The sequence below is a fragment of the Hemiscyllium ocellatum genome, chromosome 21, assembly GCF_020745735.1.
Source record: "Hemiscyllium ocellatum isolate sHemOce1 chromosome 21, sHemOce1.pat.X.cur, whole genome shotgun sequence".
Lineage (NCBI taxonomy): Eukaryota > Metazoa > Chordata > Chondrichthyes > Orectolobiformes > Hemiscylliidae > Hemiscyllium > Hemiscyllium ocellatum.
Window position 1 is genome coordinate 60,203,002 of NC_083421.1, and position 23,097 is coordinate 60,226,098.

The 23,097-nt window shown below is 42.5% G+C and overlaps 1 protein-coding gene across 2 annotated transcripts in view; it reads left to right on the forward strand.

The window, feature by feature from the left end:
* Window positions 1-23,097, forward strand: part of LOC132825922 (collagen alpha-1(XXVII) chain-like) — a 593,955-nt gene that overhangs the window by 99,172 nt on the left and 471,686 nt on the right. For both annotated transcript variants that reach the window (XM_060841558.1, XM_060841557.1), the window contains exon 4: window positions 19,345-19,398. In XM_060841558.1, the coding sequence (XP_060697541.1) occupies window positions 19,345-19,398 (54 nt within the window). The remainder of the gene's footprint in view (window positions 1-19,344; window positions 19,399-23,097) is intronic.

Below are 23,097 nucleotides of genomic sequence, written 5' to 3' on the forward strand. Positions count from 1 at the left end.
GTTCTGAAGCACAGAATATGCGAATAAAGAACAAGCAAGGGACTTCCATAATGTGTCTTTTACTTCCATGGCAAGTCAGTGCTGATTAAATTTACAAACAATGAAATCAAGTAAGGCAGAAAGGTGCTTGTGTGAAGTATAAATGATGCCATTGATCTGTTAGATATAATGTTCAATTACAATGCTGTAAAATACTATGTAGTTCCAAGTAACTGCATCGTTTTAACTTGCCCAGGCTATTTTCAAATCTACATTTTATATTCTGACTCCCAAATGGCAACATCTTTATACAGATCCTCCCTTCTCCTGTGCCTTTTTGATTATAGGCTTGCTCTGTGATGCATAAACCTACCATGCCACAATCATCTTCCCTTTGGGTCTTTTTCCAGTCACCTTAAACTTGTGCCACATTGATAGCTTACACTCCTGTCACTGGAAACGCCATCTCCACCAAGATGTTTTGCAACTTTTAAACATCAATTAAACTTCTTCTTAACCTTTTCTTGTCTGAGAGGAACAATCCCACATTATCTAGCTTCATCAAAAAGCTGCAGTTCCTTAGCATTCAAACCATCTTGGTCATTCTGCTGTGAGGTAATGATGCAATAGTCTGGGGCCAAGGATTGTACACATTACCCCAACTGGAAGTCCGCCAATAATTCATAAACATGGGGTCCATGCTTTTGCTTTCTTTGCATCAATTTCTAAAGCCCAAGAACCTTTACACATACACATACGCGCATACGCACACCCGCACACACACTCCCTCCCAAAGGTCTGGTGGCATCTGTAGAGAGACAGATCCTTCTCAAAATATTCACTTTGCTTTCTCTTCACAGATGCTTCCAGACCTGCTGAATTTTTCCATCAATTTCTGTCTTTTGTTTCTGATTTTCAGCATCTGCACTTCTTTCATTTTTATTCCATACCCTTGATTATTTGTCTGATAATGATTACAAACTTGTCTTGATTTCCCACTGTTCAGATCAGGGTACTGGAGGAGAAATTACATTGGGGTTGACGGTCAGTCCCCTGATCTATTTGAATGGGAGCGTGGACTTAATGGGCTAAATGGCCTCCTCTTGTTCTTATTTCCTTTGTTTTTATATGTGTCATTGCTAGATAAGTGTGTGGCAACTTAATCTGGATGCTGGAAATCTGCAAGAAGCACAGAGTGCTGGAGAAACACAGCAGGTCTGGCAGTATCTGTGGAGAGAGAAGAACATAGTTAATGTTTTGCATCCAGTGACACTTCTTCAGAAATGAGAGGAGTTGAAAAATGTTCTTTTTATGTAGCAGATAGAGAAGGAGGAGGAGCAAGCAGAACAGATTGCAAGGATGCTCAGAGCCAAGGAGGTTGTGAAGGGCAGTGAAGGAAGGATATGGATGTAAAAAGGGTGAAATGAACGCATGAAAAGAGAAAATGAGACCACTCTGCTGAGAGCAACGTCAACAAGATGCGATGTGTATTTGTATGTATGTGTGCATATTTCTGTGTGTATTTGTATGAATGGAAGAAAGAAGAATTGACCAGGCATGTGAAGCTGTGAAGTTTTGGAATTCAATATTGACTCCTGGGGGCTGTAAGGTGCCTAAGCAGAAAATGAGCCCACATTCCAATCCCTTTCTTTTCTGAAGAAAAATGACATCAGACTGAAAATATTAACTCTGTTTCCCTCTCCACAGATGTTGCCAGACCTGCTGAGTTTCCCCAGCAATTTGTATTTGTTTTTAAAAAGGGGCTGACTTAACCTATTTCCTATTGGAACCCTTGCTGGATTTGTTAACTTCTTTCGTCACTGAGTCACAGATTTCCAGTCTGGCTACACCATGCACTACATTTGTGTCAAAGTGCCAGGACACACAGACCATTTCTTCAATATTCAATGTTATAATGAATATTGCATTAAAATAACTTGTGGTACATCAGTTATTTTTTCTGTTCAACCTCACGTGTCACTTTGGGTTTAAATATTACTCTGTTCTTCGGCTGTTCCAGTATTGGAAGAAAGTTCTGGCATTTCTGTACTCTTGTATTACTTTCCAGTTTTCCTTGGCATTCCATCCTCTCTTCAAAAAAAACTGCTTCTGTATTATCTTGTACTCAATATTTACTGTCCCTTCGTCCAACAAGCCTTTTCAAATATTTTTCTATTACTCAGCCTTTTAGATTTCCTGTTGTTCAATTATAGAACATTTGTGTTTATTTTGGCCTCATTACATTCCCACATCATTTTCATGAAGAATGGTTATTTATCTCTGATGAACGTTCCAAACTGCAGCCTTGTCAGGCCTGAACCTGTTGGTAGTGTTGTCTCAGATAGAATTTGTCACACTTTAGCCACTATCTGGACCAGCGACCTCTGACCCACAAGCCTCAGGGTGGCCAAGTTACAACACTCCTGTCTCTGAGGAACAAAGTTTTAGTTTCAGACTTAGTGCAGCCTAATCTGGATAAATACTTTGTGGCAGTACAGAGGTATTTAACACAGGTATTGTCTGCCAGATGAAATGCTAAGCAGAGGGATATGATTAGGAAAGGTTTGGAAGGATATGGGCCAGGTGCTGGCAGGTGGGACTAGATTGGGTTGGGATATCTGGTCGGCATGGATGGGTTGGACCAAAGGGTCTGTTTCCATGCTGTACATCTCTATGACTCTACTTATTTATAGAGTCATTGAGCAGGGAAACATATATTTCAGTCCAAACTTGTCTGCGTTGACTGGACATCCCAATCTGACCTAGTCCCATTTGCCAGCATTTGGCCCATATCTCTCTAAATCCTTTCTATTCATGTACCCATCCAGATGCCTTTGAAATATTTTAACTGTACCTGCCTCCACCATTTCCTCTGACGGCTCATTCCATACATGCACTACCCTCTGCGTGCAAAAGGTGCCCCTGGGGTCCCTTTTCAATCTTTCCCCTCTCACTTTAAACTTATGCCATCTCGTGTTGGACTCACCATCACAGGGAAAAGACTTTGTCTATCCATGTGTTGTCTATCCATGCCCCTCATAATTTTATAAACCTTGATAAGGTCACCCCTTGGGATTGCATTACACTACAACCTATTCTGTCACTCCCATGGGCAATGACTAGCTAAAGTAATATTGTTCTCCATAAGCTCCCTGAGCTGGATTAGTGATTAATGCTGCACAACATCTTTTCCCATAAATCCCCAATTTCCACCAAAATATCCTAGGAATTTCGAATCCACAGAGTTCAAAATAACCACAGAAGGACCACAAAATGCATTTACAGGCCTGCAAGACATTAGGTTGCCACTTCTGAATGATTTCTTTTTTTAACGTAACTGCAGAAGTTATGTTGTGGTAATATAATAGGTTTGTGGAAAATGTCGGCCTTTGCAGAAAATACAAAGTGGATTGAGTGAAATGAAATGGATCTGATCTTCAAAACAAAAATGTGAAACACATTATTGTTAATTTACTTCAAGCCCTGTACTCACATGGTTTACCTAAACGAAGAATGAGCGGTTATGAGTAACTAAAATACTTTATGTTCACGGGACGTGGACATCTCTGGTCAGGCCAATATTCATTGCCCATTCCTAATGTCCCAAGAATGATGGCTTGCTGGGCTATTTCAGAGGCCAGTTAGTTCTGTGTTAACTGCACTCTCATGGGTCTGGAGTCACATTTAAGACAGGAGAAAGTGAGGACTGCAGATGCTGGAGATCAGAGCTGAAAAATGTGTTGCTGGAAAAGCACAGCAGGTCAGGCAGCATCCAAGGAGCAGGAGAATCGACGTTTCGGGCATAAGCCCTTCTTCAGGAATGAGGCTGGTGTGCCAAGCAGGCTAAGATAAAAGGTAGGGAGGATGGACTTGGGGGAGGGGAGTTGGGAATGCGATAGGTGGAAGGAGGTTAAGGTGAGGGTGATAGGCCGGAGAGGGGGTGTGGGCGGAGAGGTCGGGAAGAAGATTGCAGGTCAAGAAGGTGGTGCTGAGTCCAAGGGTTGGGACTGAGATAAGATTGGGGGAGGGGAAATGAGGAAGCTGGAGAAATCTGCATTCATCTCTAGGAGGGTTCCTAGGCGGAAGATGAGGCGCTCTTCCTCCAGGCGTCATGTTGCCATGGTCTGGCGATGGAGGAGGCCAAGGACCTGCATGTCCTTGGCAGACTGGGAGAAGGAGTTGAAGTGTTCAGCCACGAGGCAGTTGGGTTGGTTGGTGCGGGTGTCCCAGAGGTGTTCTCTGAAACGTTCCGCAAATAGGTAGCCTGTCTCCCCAGTGTAGAGGAGGCCACATCGGGTGCAGCGGATGCAGTAAATAATGTGTGTGGAGGTGCAGGTGAACTTGTGACGGATCTGGAAGGATCCCTTGGGGCCTTGGAGGGAAGTGATGGAGGAGGAAAGGTGTAAGTTTTGCATTTCTTGCGGTTGCAGGGGAAGATGCCGGGAGTGGAGGATGGGGGAGGGGTGGATCTGACGAGGGAGTCGTGGAGGGAGTGGTCTTTCCAGAACGCTGATAGGGTAGGGGAGGGAAATATATCCTTGGTGGTGGGGTCTATTTGGAGGTGGCGGAAATGACGAAGTATGGTATGATGTATTTGGAGGTTGGTGGGGTGGTAGGTGAGGACCAGTGGGGTTCTGTCCTGGTGGCGATTGGAGGGGCGGGGTTCAAGGGTGGAGGAGTGGGAAGTGGAGGAGATGCAGTGGAGAGCACCGTCAACCACATCTGAAGGGAAATTGCGGTCTTTGAAGAAGGAGGCCATCTGGGTTGTTCGGTATAGGAATTGGTCCTCCTGGGAGCAAATGCAACGGAGGCGAAGGAATTGGGAATATGGGATGGCGTTTTTGTAGGGGGCAGGGTGGGAGGAGGTGTAATCTAGGTAGCTGTGGGAGTCGGTCAGCTTATAGTAAATGTCTGTGTTGAGTCACATTTAAGACAGACCAGGTGAGGACAAACAGATTCCCTTCCTTAAACAGCAGTGGTAATACACTGAGATCAAATTATTGAAATTGGCAGCCAGAGACTTACAGAAATTTACAAAGGTTTTGTTATAGATCCATAAAATATTGCAAACAACCTAAAAATGTAAGAACTAGGAGCAGGATTACGCCATCTGACCTCTCGAGCCTGCTCTGCCATTCAATAAAATCATGGCTGACCTTATTGAGGACTCAGCTCCATGTACCCACCCGCTCACCAAAACCCTTAATTCCTTTACTGTTCAAAAATCTGTCTATCTCTGCCTGAAAAACATTCTTCGAGGTAGCCTCAAATGCTGCACTGAGTAGGGAATTCCACAGATTCACAACCCTTTGGGTGAAGAAGTTCCTCCTCAGTCAGTTCTAAATCTGCTCCCTTTTATTTTGGGGCTATGCCCCCTAGTTCTAGTTTAACCTGCCAGTGGAAACAATTGCCCGCTTCGGTCTTATTTGTTCCCTTCATAATTTCATATGTTTCTATAAGATGCCCCCTCATTCTTTTAGATTCCAATGAGTATAATCCCAGTATACTCAATCTTTCCTCATAAACCAACCCTCTCAAGTTCGGAATCAACCCAGTGAACCTCCTCTGCACCCCTACCAGCGCCAGTACATCCGTCCTCAAGTAAGGAGACCAAAACTGTACACAGTACTCCAGGTGTGGCCTCACCAGCATCCTATACAGATGCCGAATAACCTCCCTATTTTTAAATTCCATCTTTCTAGGAATGATGGACAATATTCCATTTGCCCTCTTAATTACCTGCTGCACCTGCAAACTAACCCTCTGTGATTCATGCACAAGGTCATCCAACATACCTCTGCACAGTAGCATGCTGCAATTTTTAACCATTTAAATATTATTCTATTTAAATTATCAGTTTCCTCCTTACCGTTTGTGACCCCTTATCTGTTCAGAAGCCAACTCCGCTTCGGGAAAGAACTTAAAAATATATCCTATCAAATTAACCAATTACCCATTGAATCAAATTGCAAGCACTACCCAACTTGTAACAGTAATTTAAAAAAAGAGGAAACAATGATTGGAACTCTTCCCCCACAAACAGCAGTTGATGCTAGATCAGTTGTTAGTTTAAGTCTGGGATAGATTTTTGTTAAGCAAATGTATTGAGGGAGATGGGCTAAAGACAGGTATATGGAGTCAGGCCACAGATCAACCATGATCTCACTGAATGATGAAACAGGCTCAAGGGACTGAATGGCCTGCTCCTTCCTCAGTTCCTAAGGGAGGTGACAAAATCAAAATGGAATCAGAGGGGGAGATGATGCACTCCAGCCCACGTGGTGCCCACTTCTCTCCAAAAGCTTCAAAGGTAATGGGCAACACCTTTTCAACACCTTTGGGCATGGACGTCGCTATGGGCAAGGGGCTGACAGTCAGGGTTTATGGCCCGTTGCTGGAACATGTCAATGAGGGGTGACTTTAGGCTGGCCCAGGACCTTGCACGTGAGGAGTTAAAACCCAGCTTTTTAATTTATTTTAGTAAAACTATGATCACCAAATTGTCCAGTTAACTCATTACAACTGACAAACATTGCCACCAGAGCCTGTGTGACAGAAACCAAATTCAAAAGGGTGGGAATTGGTGTTTGAAATCCTGCTGTTCCTGAATCATATTCATGGCCTAAACCTCAGGCACAGTTTACAAAATCTGTAGATGATACAAGACGTTGTAATTGTGTGGAGGGTAGCGTGGAACTCAAAACGACATAGATGAGTTGCTGGAATGGTTGGATGGGGATAAGGGAAATTTAAAGCAGAGAAGTGTGAATTCATTAATTTTGGGAGGAAGAACACATAAACCATACGGTAACAGAGGAAGCTGGGTGTATATATGTATAAATTAATGAAAGTGGCAGAGAGGCTACGGGAGTCATTACTAAAGCATACAGCATCTCCTAAGTTTTATCAATGGGGACACAGAGAATACAAGAGAGGACGGTATGTTCAAGCAATACAAAATGCTGGCATAAACTAAATAATTATAAAATACTGGGCTAAAATAAATCACTGAACAATATTGATGTAAAATAATCACTAAATTAAATCACTTTAAAATACTGATATAAAATAAATCACTATGCAATATTGGTATAAACTAAATCAATATTAAATACTGCTAAGAAATAAATCAGGATATTATATACAAGTTTGGCTCCTACTCGGAGACTTGTTATTCAGCCAGTCAGTACTAATTGTACTTACCTGTTGGCACTCATAATTACCGGGAATTACCATACTATTATCTCCCCGCCTATATATTCTGTGCCTGTACACTTATCTCCGCTTCACCTGATGAAGGGACAGAGTTCAGAAAGCTTGTGATTTTAAACAAACCTGTTAGATTATAACCTGGTGTCGTGTGACTTCTGACCTTGTCCACTGTAGTCCAACACTGGCACCACTACATCATGGCTCCCATTAGAATATTATGTCCAGTTCTGGGCACCATGCTTTAGGAAAATGTGAAGGTATCAGAGAGGGTGCAACAAAATTGCCAAGAAAGGTTCCAGCAGTGAGAAACTTCTGTTATAGAAATAGATTCGAGATGTTGAGGCTTGGAGAGAAGACTTCATTAAATTGTTCAAACTCATGAGGGGTTTGGATTGAATTGATGGGGGAATAAATGTTCCCATTGGGGGAAAGAGATTATCGATTTAAGGTAATTAACAGAAGAAGCAACACTGACCTTTGCCAAGCATGAGGGCGCGGGTCTGGAATGCATTCACCCAGATTGTTGAGGAGGTCTGTGCATTTGATGCATTGGAATGGAATTGGTTCATTGATTGAAAAGCTTTGTATGGTTAAAGGGAAAAGCAGGGGTGTTGCTTGAAGTGAACTGCTCATTCATAGAGTCAGTATAAACATAATGGGCTGAATAGTCTCCTTCTGGGCTATAACCATTCAGTCATTCTATAATTCTTCCCTCTATCAAACATCCCACCTATTGGACCAAGACAGTGGAGACCCCTTTGAATATTGTTGTGGTTCTGTTCGCCGAGCTGGCGACATCATCAATGCTCTGGAGCCTCCTGCGAAGCGCTTCTTTGATGTTTCTTCCGGTATTTATAGTGGTCTGTCCTTGCTGCTTCCGGTTGTCAGTTTCAGCTGTCCGCTGTAGTGGTTGGTATATTGAGTCCAGGTTGATGTGTTTGTTGATGGAGTTTGTGGATGAATGCCATGCCTCTAGGAATTCCCTGGCTGTTTTCTGTCTGGCTTGCCCTATGATAGTAGTGTTGTCCCAGTCGAATTCATGTTGTTTGTTGTCTGCGTGTATGGCTACTAGGGATAGCTGGTCGTGTCGTTTCGTGGCTAGTTGATGTTCATGTATGTGGATTGTTAGCTGTCTTCCTGTTTGTCCTATATAGTGTTTTGTGCAGTCCTTGCATGGTATTTTGTACACTACATTAGTTTTGCTCATGTTGGGTATCGGGTCCTTCGTTCTAGTAAGTTGTTGTCTGAGCGTGGCTGTTGGTTTGTGTGCCGTTATGAGTCCTAAGGGTCGCAGTAGTCTGGCTGTCAGTTCTGAAACGCTCCTGATGTATGGTAGTGTGGCTAGTCCTTTTGGTTGTGGCATGTCCTCGTTCCGTGGTCTTTCTCTTAGGCATCTGTTGATGAAGTTGCGCGGGTATCCGTTTTTGGCGAATACCTTGTATGGGTGTTCCTCTTCTTCTTTTTGCAGTTCTGGTGTACTGCAGTATGTTGTGGCCCTTTTGAATAGTGTCCTGATGCAGCTTCGTTCGTGTGTGTTGGGGTGGTTACTTTCATAGTTTAGGACTTGGTCTGTGTGTGTTGCTTTCCTGTATACCCTTGTGGTGAATTCTCCGTTCGGTGTTCTCTGTACTATCACGTCTAGGAATGGGAGTTGGCTGTCCTTTTCTTCTTCTCTCATGAATCGTATTCCTGTGAGTGTGGCGTTGATGATCCGGTGTGTTTTTTCTATTTCCGTGTTTTTGATGAGTACAAACGTGTCATCGACATATCTGACCCAGAGTTTGGGTTGAATTTGTGGTAGGATTGTTTGTTCTAACCTTTGCATAACTGCCTCTGCTATGAGTCCCGAGATTGGTGATCCCATGGGTGTTCCGTTGATTTGTTCGTATATCTGGTTGTTGAATGTAAAGTGTGTAGTGAGGCACAAGTCTAGTAGTTTAAGTATGCCGTCTTTGTTGATAGGTTCCGCGTCCTGTTTTCTGTTCTGTATGTCCAGTAGGTTGGCTATTGTTTCTCTGGCTAGGGTTTTGTCAATCGAAGTGAACAGTGCCGTCACGTCGAATGAGATCATGGTTTCTTCTTTGTCTATGTGTATATTTCTGATGATGTTCAAGAATTCCTGTGTTGATTGTATGGAGTGTTTGGATCCGCTGAAACACCTGGTCCTAGAGGCATGGCATTCATCCACAAACTCCATCAACAAACACATCGACCTGGACCCAATATACCAACCACTACAGCGGACAGCTGAAACTGACAACAGGAAGCGGCAAGGACAGACCACCATAAATACCGGAAGAAACATCAAAGAAGCGCTTCGCAGGAGGCTCCAAAGCACTGATGATGTCGCCTAGCCAGGGGACGAAACGTTTGCAACAAAAACTTCCAGCTCGGCGAACAGAACCACAACAACGAGCACCCGAGCTACAAATCTTCGCACAAACTTTGATCCCTTTGAATATCTTCTCCTTTGTGTGCATTGTTTTTGCCCTTAAGTGCCTTAGGAAATTATTCAAGAACATTTATTTTAAAATCATCATGCTTTGATACATTTCTAGGTAGGTGGGACTTAAATCCTGAGGTGAGGACATTACCACTACACCACAAGACCCCATAATTGAAGTGCAAGTTAACCCACATTTGGAGCACTGTGTTCAACTCTGGTCTCCCTGCTGTAGGCAAATGTTGTGAAACTTGAAAAGATTTACAAGAATTTTGCCAGGGTTGGAGGGTTTAAGCTACAGGGAGAGGTTGAATAGGCTGGGGCTGTTTTCCTGAACCATCAGAGGCTGAGGGGTGACCTTATAGAGGTTTATAAAATCATGAGGAGCATAGTTAGAGTGAATAGACAAGGTTTTTTCCTGGGATGAGGGAGTCCAAAACTAGAGGGCATAGGTTTCAGGTGAGAGGGGAAAGATTTAAAAGGGACCTAAGGGTCAACATTTTCACACAGAAGGTGGTGCGTTTTTGGAATGAGCTGCCAGAGGAAGTGGTAGAGGCTGGTACAATTACAACCTTTAAAAGACGTCTGGATGGATTTATGAATAAGAAGGGTTTAGAGGGATATGGACCAAATACTGGTCATTGGGATATCTGAGATATCTGGTCTGCATGGACGAGTTGGCCCGAAGGGTCTGTTTCCATGCTGTACATTTCTATTACTGTAAGTCTTTGATGTTTTTACCCATCTGTTGTCTGGGAGGCTGTCTGTTCTTTTAAATTGTCTGTTGAAATGCAAAGGAACAGTTTTAAATTTACGGGTGCACTCCTGAGCTATTTTAGAAATGTAGAAGATTTTGATATTTTTATCATTACACAGCAAAAGTCAGATATAAAACATTGCTGGAGGAGATAAAAAGAATCTCATCTGTTTTTCTGTATCCTGGTTGAAAGAGTTTGTGTGCTTTATTTATGTGGGTGAATGTTTCCATGGAATTGAAAAGTCTTTGTGCTGGATTTGATTTGCAGGAGTTATTTGAGGTGGGACCTATTTGACTCAGAACCAGTGTGTTGATTCATTCAGATTCTGAATTCCTGTCTCCACTGATCTGGGTTGGAACTGAGAATTAAAAGCTGTCTGAATAAGTGTGGTAACCAGTCACATCCCCAAGGTGGTAACGGGATTTTATTAATGGAGATTCACCAGGATGTTGCCTGGAATAGATGGTTTGAGTTACAAGGAGAAGCTGGATAGGCTGGGACTTTTTTCACTGGAGTGCAGGAGGTTGAGGGGTGACCTTATAGAAGTTTATAAAATAACAAGGGGCATAGATATAAGGTGGCAGGTGTCTTTTCCCTAGGATGGGTGATCTCAAGACTAGGGGGCATATTTTTAAGATGGGAGGAGCAAGGTTTATAAAAGACATGAGGGGCAAATCTTTTACACAGAGGGTGGTTCGTATGTGAATGTCCAGAGGAAGTGTTGGATGTGGGTACTGTAACAATGTTTAAACTAAGTGCAAGAATAGGAAATGTTTGGAGGAATATGCACAGGCAGGTGGGATTAGTTTAGTTTGAGATTATGGTTGGCATGGATTGGTTGGATTCAAGAGTCTGTTTCTGTGGGGGTGTATGATTCTATGACTCTATAACCATGGCTCAGTCACCATTTTACTGTCAAACCCCTATAAATGTATGGGGAGAGATGAAAACCAACCATCAAGAGGCGAATTAAAGCAGCGATTTTCAGAACCCGCAATCACATTTAATTCTGAGTTAGACCTTTCGGCAGAGCTGTAGGGATGCTTGGTTTCTAAGTTGGCATATTTGAAATGTCAGAAAGGAGGGGGAACTCAATAGGTCTGGCAATGTCAGTGGAGAGAGAGGAACAGAGTTAACATTCTGAAGAAGGGTCACAGCAAACTCAAAATGTTAACTCTGTTTCCTCTCTCTATATATGCTGTCAGATCTTCTGAGGTCCTCCAGCATTCTGCGCTTGTTTCACCTGTCCAGTTCCGCAGTATTTTGCCTTTATCAGAGAGCAGGTTCTGTCATCAAAAGTTATTCCAACGAGAATTCTTGTATCATTCTGTCAGCATTGTTGAGCTGAGGAGTCTAGTCAGTTAGCTTTCTCTTTTCAGATAGACCCATTGTCTTGTGTCAGTCAAGGCTTTTAAATAAAGCAGTACCACCTGTAACATTTCAATTAAGAAAAAGAAATCAGGATATTATGGTAATTCTTGGGGAAGTGATCACATTGCCAGGCAATGCTTTGCAATATGAAAAGGCTTCCTCAGCAACTTTTGGTGGCTAACAGTTGTTTGCCCTAAAAAGAAGAAACAGTTAAATTTGTGAACGGGGTGTATTGCTCCAACATGTCTAGCGTACTTCAAAATGGAGGTCCAGTCTATGCATTTTCAAGTTGGTTTTTCCTTACTCTGGGGCTCGGTTTGCTGGGTGGCTGGCTTTGTGACACAGAGTGACATTAACATCAGGTTCCGTTCCTGCTTTGGCTGAGGTCACCATGAAGGTCTCATTTCCCACTGCCTCTCCTGGGATATGGTGACCCTCAGGTTAAACCACCACTGGTCGCCACTCTCCAATGAAGGAGGTTTTTCTTGCTTCACCAGGGAATTCATTTACTGTTTCTTTTTAAAATTGTCACCTTCTCAAATCCATGCAACTTCTGAGTGGCAACTTAAAAAGTTATAAAAACAGAAACTGTTGAAGAAACTCAACAGATCCAGAGAAACAGAGTCCAGTAACCTTCATCAGAATTCTGAGTTTGTTGACAAAAACGTTCTGTCATGTTGTCAAAAATTTTCAAACTGTTGAGTTCCTGGGAATTTCTAAAAGATATTTTGTGAGATGTGAACATCTCTGTCTGGGCTAATGTTTGCTACCTTCCCTAACAGAAAAATGGGTAGTGAGCTACCTTCCTGATCCACTGCAGTTTAACAGGGCAAGGGGTTAGGTACAGCCACAATGCTGTTTGGGAGAGAGTTCCAGGAATTTGACCCAGTGGCAGGAAAGTAACAGAGATAAGATTCCAAATCAGGATTGTGAATGATCTGGAGGGGACCATTCAGATTGAGGGGGTGTTCCCGTACCATCTGCTCTTCAATTTGGTGCAAGTAGATCTGGGATCTCCATATCTGTAAACTTTGAGATTTTGGATTTTATCACCCTCTGCTATAAACATCCACTTCATGACTGCATGCCTATGAGGTAACTGGAAATAACAGGAACCATGGATACTATAGGCCCATAGCACAGGGAGCTCTTGTGATGCAGTGGCAGTGTCCCTACTGTAGATTAGGAGGTCTGGGTTCAAGCCTAATTAGTTCCAGTGGTGGTGAGTAATAACAGTTTTGGAATAATTTGACTAAAAAACAACTAAATCCACAGAGCAGGATTGAATTGATTCAGGTTATGTAGAATTAGATTCATAGAACTTTACAGTACAGAAGGAGGCCATTTGACCCATCATATTTGTACTAGTTCCTGAAAGAGCTTCTCAGCTAGTCACACTCTCCAGCCCTATCTCTAAATTAATCAGTTTTCAAATATATATCCAGCTCTCTTTTGAAACCTTCCATGGAATCTGCCTTTCAACACTCTCCCAGGCAACGCATTCTAAATCCTAATAACTCTCCAAGTAAAGAAGTGTCTCCTCATCTCACTCTTAGCTCTCTTGCAGGCAGTGTTAAAATTGTGACTCCCAGTTATTGAAACGCCAACTGGTTGAAACAGGACATTGCTTTTTACTGTAAAAATTATTCATAATTTTGATCACCTCAATAAGGTCACCTCTTAATCTTCTCTGCTCCAAGGAGCATAAGTTCAATTTCTCTCATCTTTTCTTATATTTAAAATCCTTAATTTGAAAATTACCTTGATCTAGCTGCAGGAATGGCTCAGAAAAGACATACACAATCAAACAACAGTTATCAGGAGACTGCCTTTGTTTGTTTGAAATAACTGCCCTCTGAGTTAAGGTGCCCTGAATTATATCACACTTAAACTTTAGCCCTTAGCCACAGAAGGTCAAACAAACTAACTCGGGCTGTAACTCTGGTTACTATCCAGTAACTTCCTCCTTGGAACAGACACTCAGAACACAGGAACAATTTTAACTTTAGTCTTCCCCATTGCAACTGTAGCTGAAGAAACACTCGCATTTTTATCGCTGTGATGAGATTCATCACCCTGAGAAGAGACATAGCAAAGGTAGAAATTAATATAATTTAATATGCTTTGAAACTACATGTAGTTCAACATGAAAGGAAATCTGAAAGAAATGGAGATACATTGTACGCATTGTAAACTTATAAAATATTAATCTTCAAATGAGTACCATGTATGATATTTTGCAGCTGCTCCCATTGTACATAGATGATTAAAAGCTTTACATCTAGAGTGTAGCTGTAGTCTTACACCGTTCAAAGGCATCTGGAAACGGGCTGTCTGAGGAGTCCCAGCTCGAATGTGTCATGTTACCTCAGGACAATCGACTCAATCAATCATTTGTTTTGTTTCGGAATCAAATGCCCAAACGTGAACAAGTGAAAGTAATAATGAGTAACGAGGAACCCTTTGGAAAGCAGCACCAGCAACAATAGAGTCATCAGCAATATCTGATAGCTACTTGAAGTAATAAATGCAACATTGCCCCAGGGCACTTCACAGGAGTATTATTTGACACTACACCATGTTGGGAGGTATAGAATCATAGAGGCATGGAGATGTACAGCACAAAAACAAACCCTTCAGTCCAAATCATCCATACCGACCAGATATCCTGAATGACTCTAGTCCTGTTTGCCAGCACATTGCCCATATCCCGTTAAACCCTTCCTATTCATATACCCATCTAGATGCCTTTTAAATGTTGTAATTGTACCAGCCTCCTCCACTTCCTCAGCAGCTCATTCCATACACGCACCACCTTCTGTGTGAAAAAATTGAAAGTCGCACGACACCAGGTCCAACAGGTTTATTTGAAGTCGCTGCTCCTTCATCAGATGGTGACCTTGTCCACCCCAGTCCAACACCAGCACCTCCACATCATGAAAAATTTGCCCCATAAGTCCTTTTTAAATCTTTCCCCATTAACCTTAAACCAATACCCTCTGATTTATTACCTTGTCTATTTACCCATCTATGCCCTTTATGATTTTATAAACCTCTATAAGGTCACCCCTCAGCCTTCTAAGCTCCAAGGAAAACAGTCCCAGCATATTCAGCCTCTCCATCGGGTGATTGTCAATGTGGAATTTGCACATTCTCCCCACATCTGTGTGGGTTTCCTCCACGTGCTCCAGTTTCCTCCCACAATCCAAAGATCTGCAAGTTAGGTATGGTGGACATGCTAAATTGCACACAGTGTCCAGTGTAGTCTACATGGGTTACAGGGATTGGGCGGTTAGGTGGGTCTGGGCAGGATGTTCTTCGGAGATGCAGACTCGATGGGCTGAATGGCCATCATCTGCATTGTAGGGATTCTCTGAAAAAAGGCGGAGAGGAGATTTTATCAAGTTTCTCAAAATCACGATGGGTCTGGACAGAATAGATTAGGAAGAAACTATTTCCATTGTTGGAAGAGTTAAGAAGGAGAGTGCAGATGTTCAAAGTCACTGGCACACAACAGTGGGATTGGTGTTTCCCACAGCAAGTGGTGTCTGTAAGTGCTGCATGAGAGGCCGGTGGAGACAGGTTTGATTGAAACACTACAAAGCAAAGGAAGTTAGGTAAAAAGGAACAAAGTGCAGGGTTACAGAGAGAAGGCAGGAATCTCATGTGTGCTGGTGAATTACAGATCGTTGAGATGGAGTTACTGTGGCAACATGCATGTTGCAGTCTACAGCACTGGATAGTGATAGGAGAGGCTCTAGGCTTTCTTCGATTACATGATTCTCTTCTTCTGCTGTCATAACAAGGCTCTTCAGGTGAATGCACAACCTGTTTGGCCACATTCTAAACATGCCTCCATTGACCATCAAGGCTCGGACTCGAGTTTCCAGCTAAGAGGCAGAGACACTACACGCCACAGGACATGGTGTGTCTCTCTGGAGAGACAAGGGGTAAGGAAAATCAGGGCTGTGGGATTGCATCAGGATTGCAGGCTCTCGCCACAATCAGCAAGGTCAGTGACCAGCAGGACATGGAAAAGCTGAAGGAACTGGCCAGGAACAGTAATGACTGGGCAATAAAAGATGTGTAACAGCTAAGCAAGGAGTAAAATGCCACAAATATAATTCCAAACTAAAATGTACACGGAAAGTGCTGTCTCGTACAGACCCAGAGAGTATAAGGAGGCCATTCAGCTTATCGCTTTATGCCAGCTCTCTGCATGAGCAAGTCGCTTTGAGTCTTTTCCTTTCTTCTCTCTGTAAAACCCTGCACTTTGTTCCTTTTCACCTCCCAGCCCAATTCCCTTTGGAACGTTTCAATCAAACTTGCCTCCACCACCATGAATTCCTGACTCCTGGTCAGGAGCCCAAAGTCGGGTGAATTGCTGGTTTCGTGAAAAGCCAAAGTGTGGTTTGTTTGTTTTCTGACAGGTGGGGCAGTGAAAGTGAAAGTCATGGCCAACACTCCCAGAAGGAGTTTGGAGGCGAGCTGGAAGAAAGACTGGTCTTTCTTACTTGGCATTTAATCAAAGTTCTCTAACCCTGTATATTATGCTCTTGGCAAGCTATCGTTTTGAGTCTAGCTGACTCTTCATTAGAGTCTCTCTCTCCACAAATGCTGCCTGACCTGCTGTGATCTCCAGCATTTTTTGTTTTCACTTCAGGTTCCAGCATCTGCAGTAATTTGTTCCTACTATAATCTTGAGCTTGAAGCTCAGTATTAAATTCTATAACAATTGTCCATGATTTTCTTTAATCTTTCATGGGATATTGGGACCAGCATGTGTTCCTCACCCCCAATTGCCCTTGAACTGAGTGGCTTGCTCGCTCATGTCAGAGAGCAGCTAAGTCAACCACATTGTTGTGGAACTGGAGTCACACATAGAACCGCCCCCATTACCAATCTCTGAGAAGTATTATTGAACCAATTGCCAGTGCTTACATGGTCACCTTTAGTCTAGTTTTGTTTTAAAGTTAATTGAATTCAAATTCCAGCAGTTATCAAGGTGAGATTTGACGTGGTGTCACCAAAGCATGAACTTGAGCTTCAGGCTTGCTACTTCAGTGATATCACAATTACTGTGTTGTCTTCCCTATATTGTATATAAAGCTGATAGAAAACTCTTTTCCCGAGCTAATGTAACCCATTTATGGAATAGCACTGACTACAAGAACAGGTCAGAGGCTACAAATACTGCAACGAATAATTTATCTCCTGTCTTCCCAAAGCCTGACCACCATGTACAAGGCACAAGTCAGGAGTGTGATGGAATACTGCCCACCTGCCTGGATGAGTGCAGCTCCAACAACACTCAAGAAGCTTGACACCATTCAGGACAAGGTAGACTGCTTGATTGGCACCACATCCACAAGCATCCACTCCGTCTGCCACCAATGCTCAGTAGCAGTATTGTGTACTGTTTACAAGATGCACAGCAGAAAATCACCAAAGATCCTCAGAAAGCACCACCCAAACCCACCACCACTTCTATCTAGAAGGATAAGAGCAGCAGATACTTGGGAATACCAACCTCTGCAAGTTCTCTTCCAAACCCCTCGTCATCCTGACTAGGAAATATATCGCTGTTCCTTCAGTGTCACTGGGTCAAAATCCTGGAATTCCCTCCCTAAGGGCATTGTGGTCAACTTACAGCAGGTGGACTGCAGCAGTTCAAGAAGGCAGCTCCCTGCCACCTTCTCAAGAGGCAATTAGGGACGGGCAATAGCTGTCAACCCAGTCAGTGATGCCTACATCCGACGAAATATAGATAAATTAAAAAAAGCTAAGTCATACAATTTTCCTTGCATAATAAACTTGTGTCTTTTGTGGTTATTGTCCTTAAATTGGAGTGACTTTATCTTAGTTTGGTATCCCCTGTAATTGTGAGCCATTTGCATTAAATTTCCAAATACAAACCTTTAATATATAATACAATAATGAGGGCCCCATCTCTGAACCCTGGTCATTTAACTTTTGTTACAAATGTACGAAGTTTCTACCATTCGCCCAACTTATTTATCTCTGGCTTTTTCTTGATTCCCAAAACCTCAAACTTAACTTGGCAGTACTTTATGCAGAATGCTGTCATATGTTTTCAAAAATCAAGTTAAAAGTTTTTCTAAAAAAAGTCATGAAGCTAGTTCAAACAGAATCCTGTTTTTCTGATTATATATTGACTGTTGTTCAGTGAGTTAATCCTGTAGGAAATGCTGAAGTCTACTTTTGAAATTTGATTTCATAGCATCATCCAATATTGACAGGATTTATCAAAGATCTGTGCACATGCGCACACAGGTCTTTCTGTTCCTATATCCTGTTTAAACCATTTCATTTACATTATCTTTCCTCATTCTTCCTTCCAAATTCTATGATTTGACATTGCGCTGATGGAAATATTATCTGCTGTGCATTCAGTCATTTCACCAGCTTATGTGTGCCTACCTAAAATCTGTTGCTATCCCCCTCACTGCTTAGTACAGTTCTGAAATTGTTCCCTGTATAGCCAAGTCTACTAACATATCTCAAAATGCCTTAAGAGCTAATCCTATGGTCACATTTACCTGTGTCTTTAACTGTACTTGTAATCTGCTGCAGTGTTGATCTACCAAGATCTTTCCATTGTGCCTTAATAAGTGATCTTTTTAATTTGATGTACCTGGTCTTGGATCCTTTGCGATCTGTAACATTGACAAGTGAAAATGTAACATTGGCAAGTGAGTGACTCACTTCCCAATTTCCCAGAGGCTGTAAAACATATACCAGGCACAAGTCAGGTTGGAACATTCAAATAAAACAAAGACCTGCAGATGCTGGAAAGCTGAAATAGAAACAGAAATTGCTGGGGAAACTCAGCAGGTCTGAGGAGAGAGAAACAGTTAACTTTTCGAATCCAGCGACTGGTTCTGAAGAACTACATAGTCACTTGGGTGTAATGAGAGATCATACAGGAAGCTCTAGCCTAATTTATCAGAATAAAGTCTGTGAGGCAAGGACTGTGATATTGTTTATCAGGAATGGCATCAGAGCATTGATACAGTGCAGGGTAGGTCATTCATCCCATCATGTCTGCACCAAAATAGACTCATTAATTGAATTTAAATTCCACCATGGTGAGATTAAAATCAAGGTCATTAAGAGTATTAGCCTGAGCTCCTAGATTTGGAGTGCAGTGACATTATGATTGCACCATTGCTAGGTACAGTTCCCACAAAGAATTCACAATTGATTTCCACCAAAGTGTAGTGACCCAAGACTCTTTTACAGCTGAACCTGATTAGAACCAATCAGCAATGGTGAGTTGCAAAAAGAAAGTAGCTTGATCATCACTGTGGCTTCTAAATCTAGTTCGTCTGCGTGGGGATTACTGGGTCACAATGAATAGCCTCATTAATAGGTGACCTTGTCAAGTTTGTATTGTTTGTCTGAAAATTTCTAATGGTCTCCTGGAAAATCGAACTGATGTTCTGGCAAATAACCCATAAACTCCGTCAACTCAAGCAGGATTAGTCACTAATTGCTAAATTGTGAGATAGAATAATGACTCTATCACATTTCTAATAAATGTTAACTGTTTCTCTACAGGGTCCCCCAGGACCTCCAGGGTTACCAGGTTCACCTGGAAAACGAGGACCCCGGGTAAGTGCCTGGAAGATTTTGTTCTTACATTTCACTCATTGAATGTATTGGCTTGGGTACTAAACTCAACCAAGAGCCAGAAACAGTGGGCACAGTTCTTTAGCGTCAGTATTGGTATTGATTAGCAGCCTGTGTATTGTCACTTCATTAAAATAAGTCGATCACCCTTAATTTACTCCCAAGTTCATCTTGATATTCACTGTTAACCTGGTAAACATTTGCCCAATTAAGAACATAGCAGGAACCCGTTTATCTTCCACAACTGGAGGGTTTGAGCTATAGGGAGAGGCTGAATAGGCTGGGGCTATTTTCCAGCGTACGAGGCTGAGGGGTGACCTTATAGAGGTTTATAAATTTGAGGGGCATGGTCAGGGTAAATAGCCAAGATCTTTTTCCCAGGGTAAGAAAGTCCAAAACTAGAAGGCATAGATTTAAGGTGAGAGGCAAAGGATTTAAAAGGGACCCAAGGGGCAACTTTTTCACAGAGGGTGGTGTAAGAAGGGTTATACCCGAAACGTTGACTTCTCTAACTTCTGATGCTGCCTGGCTTGCTGTGTTCTTTGAGCCTCCTGCCTGTCTATTTTGGATTCCAACATTGCAGTTTTTTTTGTCTCTAACTACGTGTGTATGGAATGAGCTGCCAGAGGAAGTGATTGAGGCTGGTACAACACAACATCTAAAAGGCATTTGGATGGTTATATGAATAGGAATGGTTTACAAGGATATGGGCCACATCCTGGCAAATGGGACTAGATTAATTTAGGATATCCTGTTGGTGTGGACGAGTTGGGCTAAAGGGTCTGTATCCGTGCTGTACAGCTCTATGACAGTTTATTCACAAACCATAGACTGCTCAATCCTTCCACAGATCAGCGCTTTTTCTAGTGGAAACCAGATATTCTATTTTATAAACCCACCACTCACAATCCAATCACTGAATTAATTTAAAAATTAAATAACCACCACGGCACACCAGCGGCCGTGTAACAATAAAGAGGCACAGGATACTGACAACATTCCAGCAATAGTGCTGAAGACTTGTGCCCCAGAACTTGCTGCTCCCCTAGCCAAGCTCTTCCAATACAGTTACAACACTGGCATCTACTCGACAATGTGGAAAATTGCCCAGGTATGTCCTATACGCAAAAAGCAAGACTAATTTAACCCGACCAATTACCATATAAAACCAACAGAACCGCAAATGCTGCAAATCAGAAAGAAAAACAGAAGTTGCTGGAAAAGCTTCAGCATTCATGAAGAGAAAGCGGAGTTAATGTTTTGGGTCCAGTTCTGAGGAAGGATGTTGTCGAGGTCTTGTTGCGTTTGAACACAGACTGCTTCAGTGTCTGAGGAGTTGCGAATGGTGCTGAACATTGTGCAATCATCCCCACTTCTGACCTTGTGATGGAAGGAAGGTCATTGATGAAGCAGCTGAAGATGATTGGACCTAGGACACTACCCTGAGGTACTCCTGTAGAGATGTCCTGGAGCTGAAATGGCTGACCCTCCACAAGCACAACCATCTTCCTATATGTTAGGTATGACTCCACCCAGAGGAGAGTTTGCCCCCGATACCCATTGATTCCAGTTTCTCCAAAGGCTATTTGGCTTGGGCTGACAATTGGCAAGTAACATTCAAAAGCCCTGCCATACTATCTTCACTTTCTAGATGAAGGGCTTATGCCCTGGTCCTCGAATGCTGCCTGACCAGCTGTGCATTTCCAGCACCACACACTTCGACTCTGATCTCCAGCATCTGCAGTCCTCACCTTCTACTGTCTCCAATCAGAGACAATCTAACTGCTGTGCCCTGATTTCCACTGGTGTTACGAGCAGTAAATACTGCTAGCGATGCTAATATCCTACAAGTGAATAACAGAAAAGGGCAGGGAAACGAGAGGGAACTAAGTCAAATTAATGCACTCCAGGCCAAGTGGTGCCCAACTCTCTCAAAAGGCGTTGATGAGGGGACTCACTTTTTTAAAAAATATTCTTTATCAACCTACTCAGTGATGTTATCATATACCTTCTAAGCAAGTGGGAGTAAAACCCAGAACTCAGTTATTTTTTAAATATCCAGAAGTGCTATCACATACACCTGAATGGTTTTGCCTTCCACCAAATCATCCGTGGTATTGTTCATCAATGAACTACCACCAGGAAATCATCCATGTTTCCCATTGTTTAACTTCTGCGTGGAGCTCAATAAGGGCAACAGAAACCAATTTTCCTTTAATATTTTCCTTGTCAATCTGTTCAGAAATGGTATTATACATTTCTAGAGTGAGATGAGACTTGAACCTGGATCTCCTGGCTGTGAGGTAGGGACATTACCACTGCACCATGAAACCTTTCAGAAAACAGGTCTTTGATATTTGAGAGACCTCTGAAGTGAATGGGACTGAAACCCAGCTCTCTCTGGCTTTGAGAAAGGGACAGTACCATTGCGCTACAAGAAATGTATCCCAATTAACATCAGCTGCTCTCGGTCCTATCTGGAACATGTTGTTATTCACAGCCAATTAGCTCATCAAATGCAATATTATCATTTATGATTTCTCTGATAGCAAAATACTCCAAAAAAGCTAAATTGACACACCTAGAGAATAAGTAATGAGTGGGGCAGTAAAGCATGTCTTAAGGCATAAGTGGTAGAATCCATACCTGTAAATCAGAGATCTGGGTTCAAGTCCCACCTCCCAGGGGTTGTATTACAATTTGACCAAATAGTTGATTGAAATTATCTTATGATAATTTCACAAATGGTGTGTATAAGTTCTTTTTTGGTCCTTGCTTTCTGTTTAATTTGGCCGTATTTTCTCAGGGTCTATCCAACAATGTACAGAGTGCATTGCTGTAATGCAGCAGTAGTGTTCTTCTGCAAATATAGAAAATCGCGCTATGGAAAACTGCTACAGAAAATTCTGCTGTAGAAAATAGCTTTACCTGTTCAATAGAAAGTTCATGTTATTCAAACAATGTCCACAATTTGTCAGTCGAATTATAGCCAATTTGCATTGACGACAAAAAGTGTGTCACACCACAACAATCTGCGCAAGATGCAGGCCAGCATGGAATGATCCCCACTTAATGGATGAATGCAGCTCTGCACAGCACACAGGAAGCTCAACACCATCTAAAACAACAGCTTCATGTTCCCACTTCGCCCATCTCAAAAAAAAGCACCGAACATTGTCTGCCTGCAGCAGACTTCCATTTGTAACCTTTCTGCAGGCATTTGAGGGTAATAAGAAGGGAAACCTGGGTTTGGTCTTCATTTTTGAAGACAAATTGCAAGATTTTGGCAGGGCAGTTGATCCCAAATAGAAATTGATAGTGTATCTGTGATTCGAATGGTTGGTGTTCCTCCTTGTTTGACCCACACAGACATGCTTGTGCAATTTATATGAGCGCCATCCATAAGGTTTCAAATTCTCTTTGATGCACAAATGGGCAGAAATTCCAACACAAACTGTTGTAAGGCTGTATTCTTCCGAGGGCCACCTTCCCATAGGTCGGCCAGTATCTTTATGGTAGGTGTTTTGCTGCCTTCCCTCCTTGCTCTGCTGCTCAGCGTGCTTGCAGGATCTTCAGAGAAAGATGAAGAGGGCAGAAACCAGATAGAGCAGGGCAAATGTTTGGCTGGGGCCATTCACAGGAGGTTGGAACTGAGGCCTCAGGCCTCTTTTCAGTCAGGTT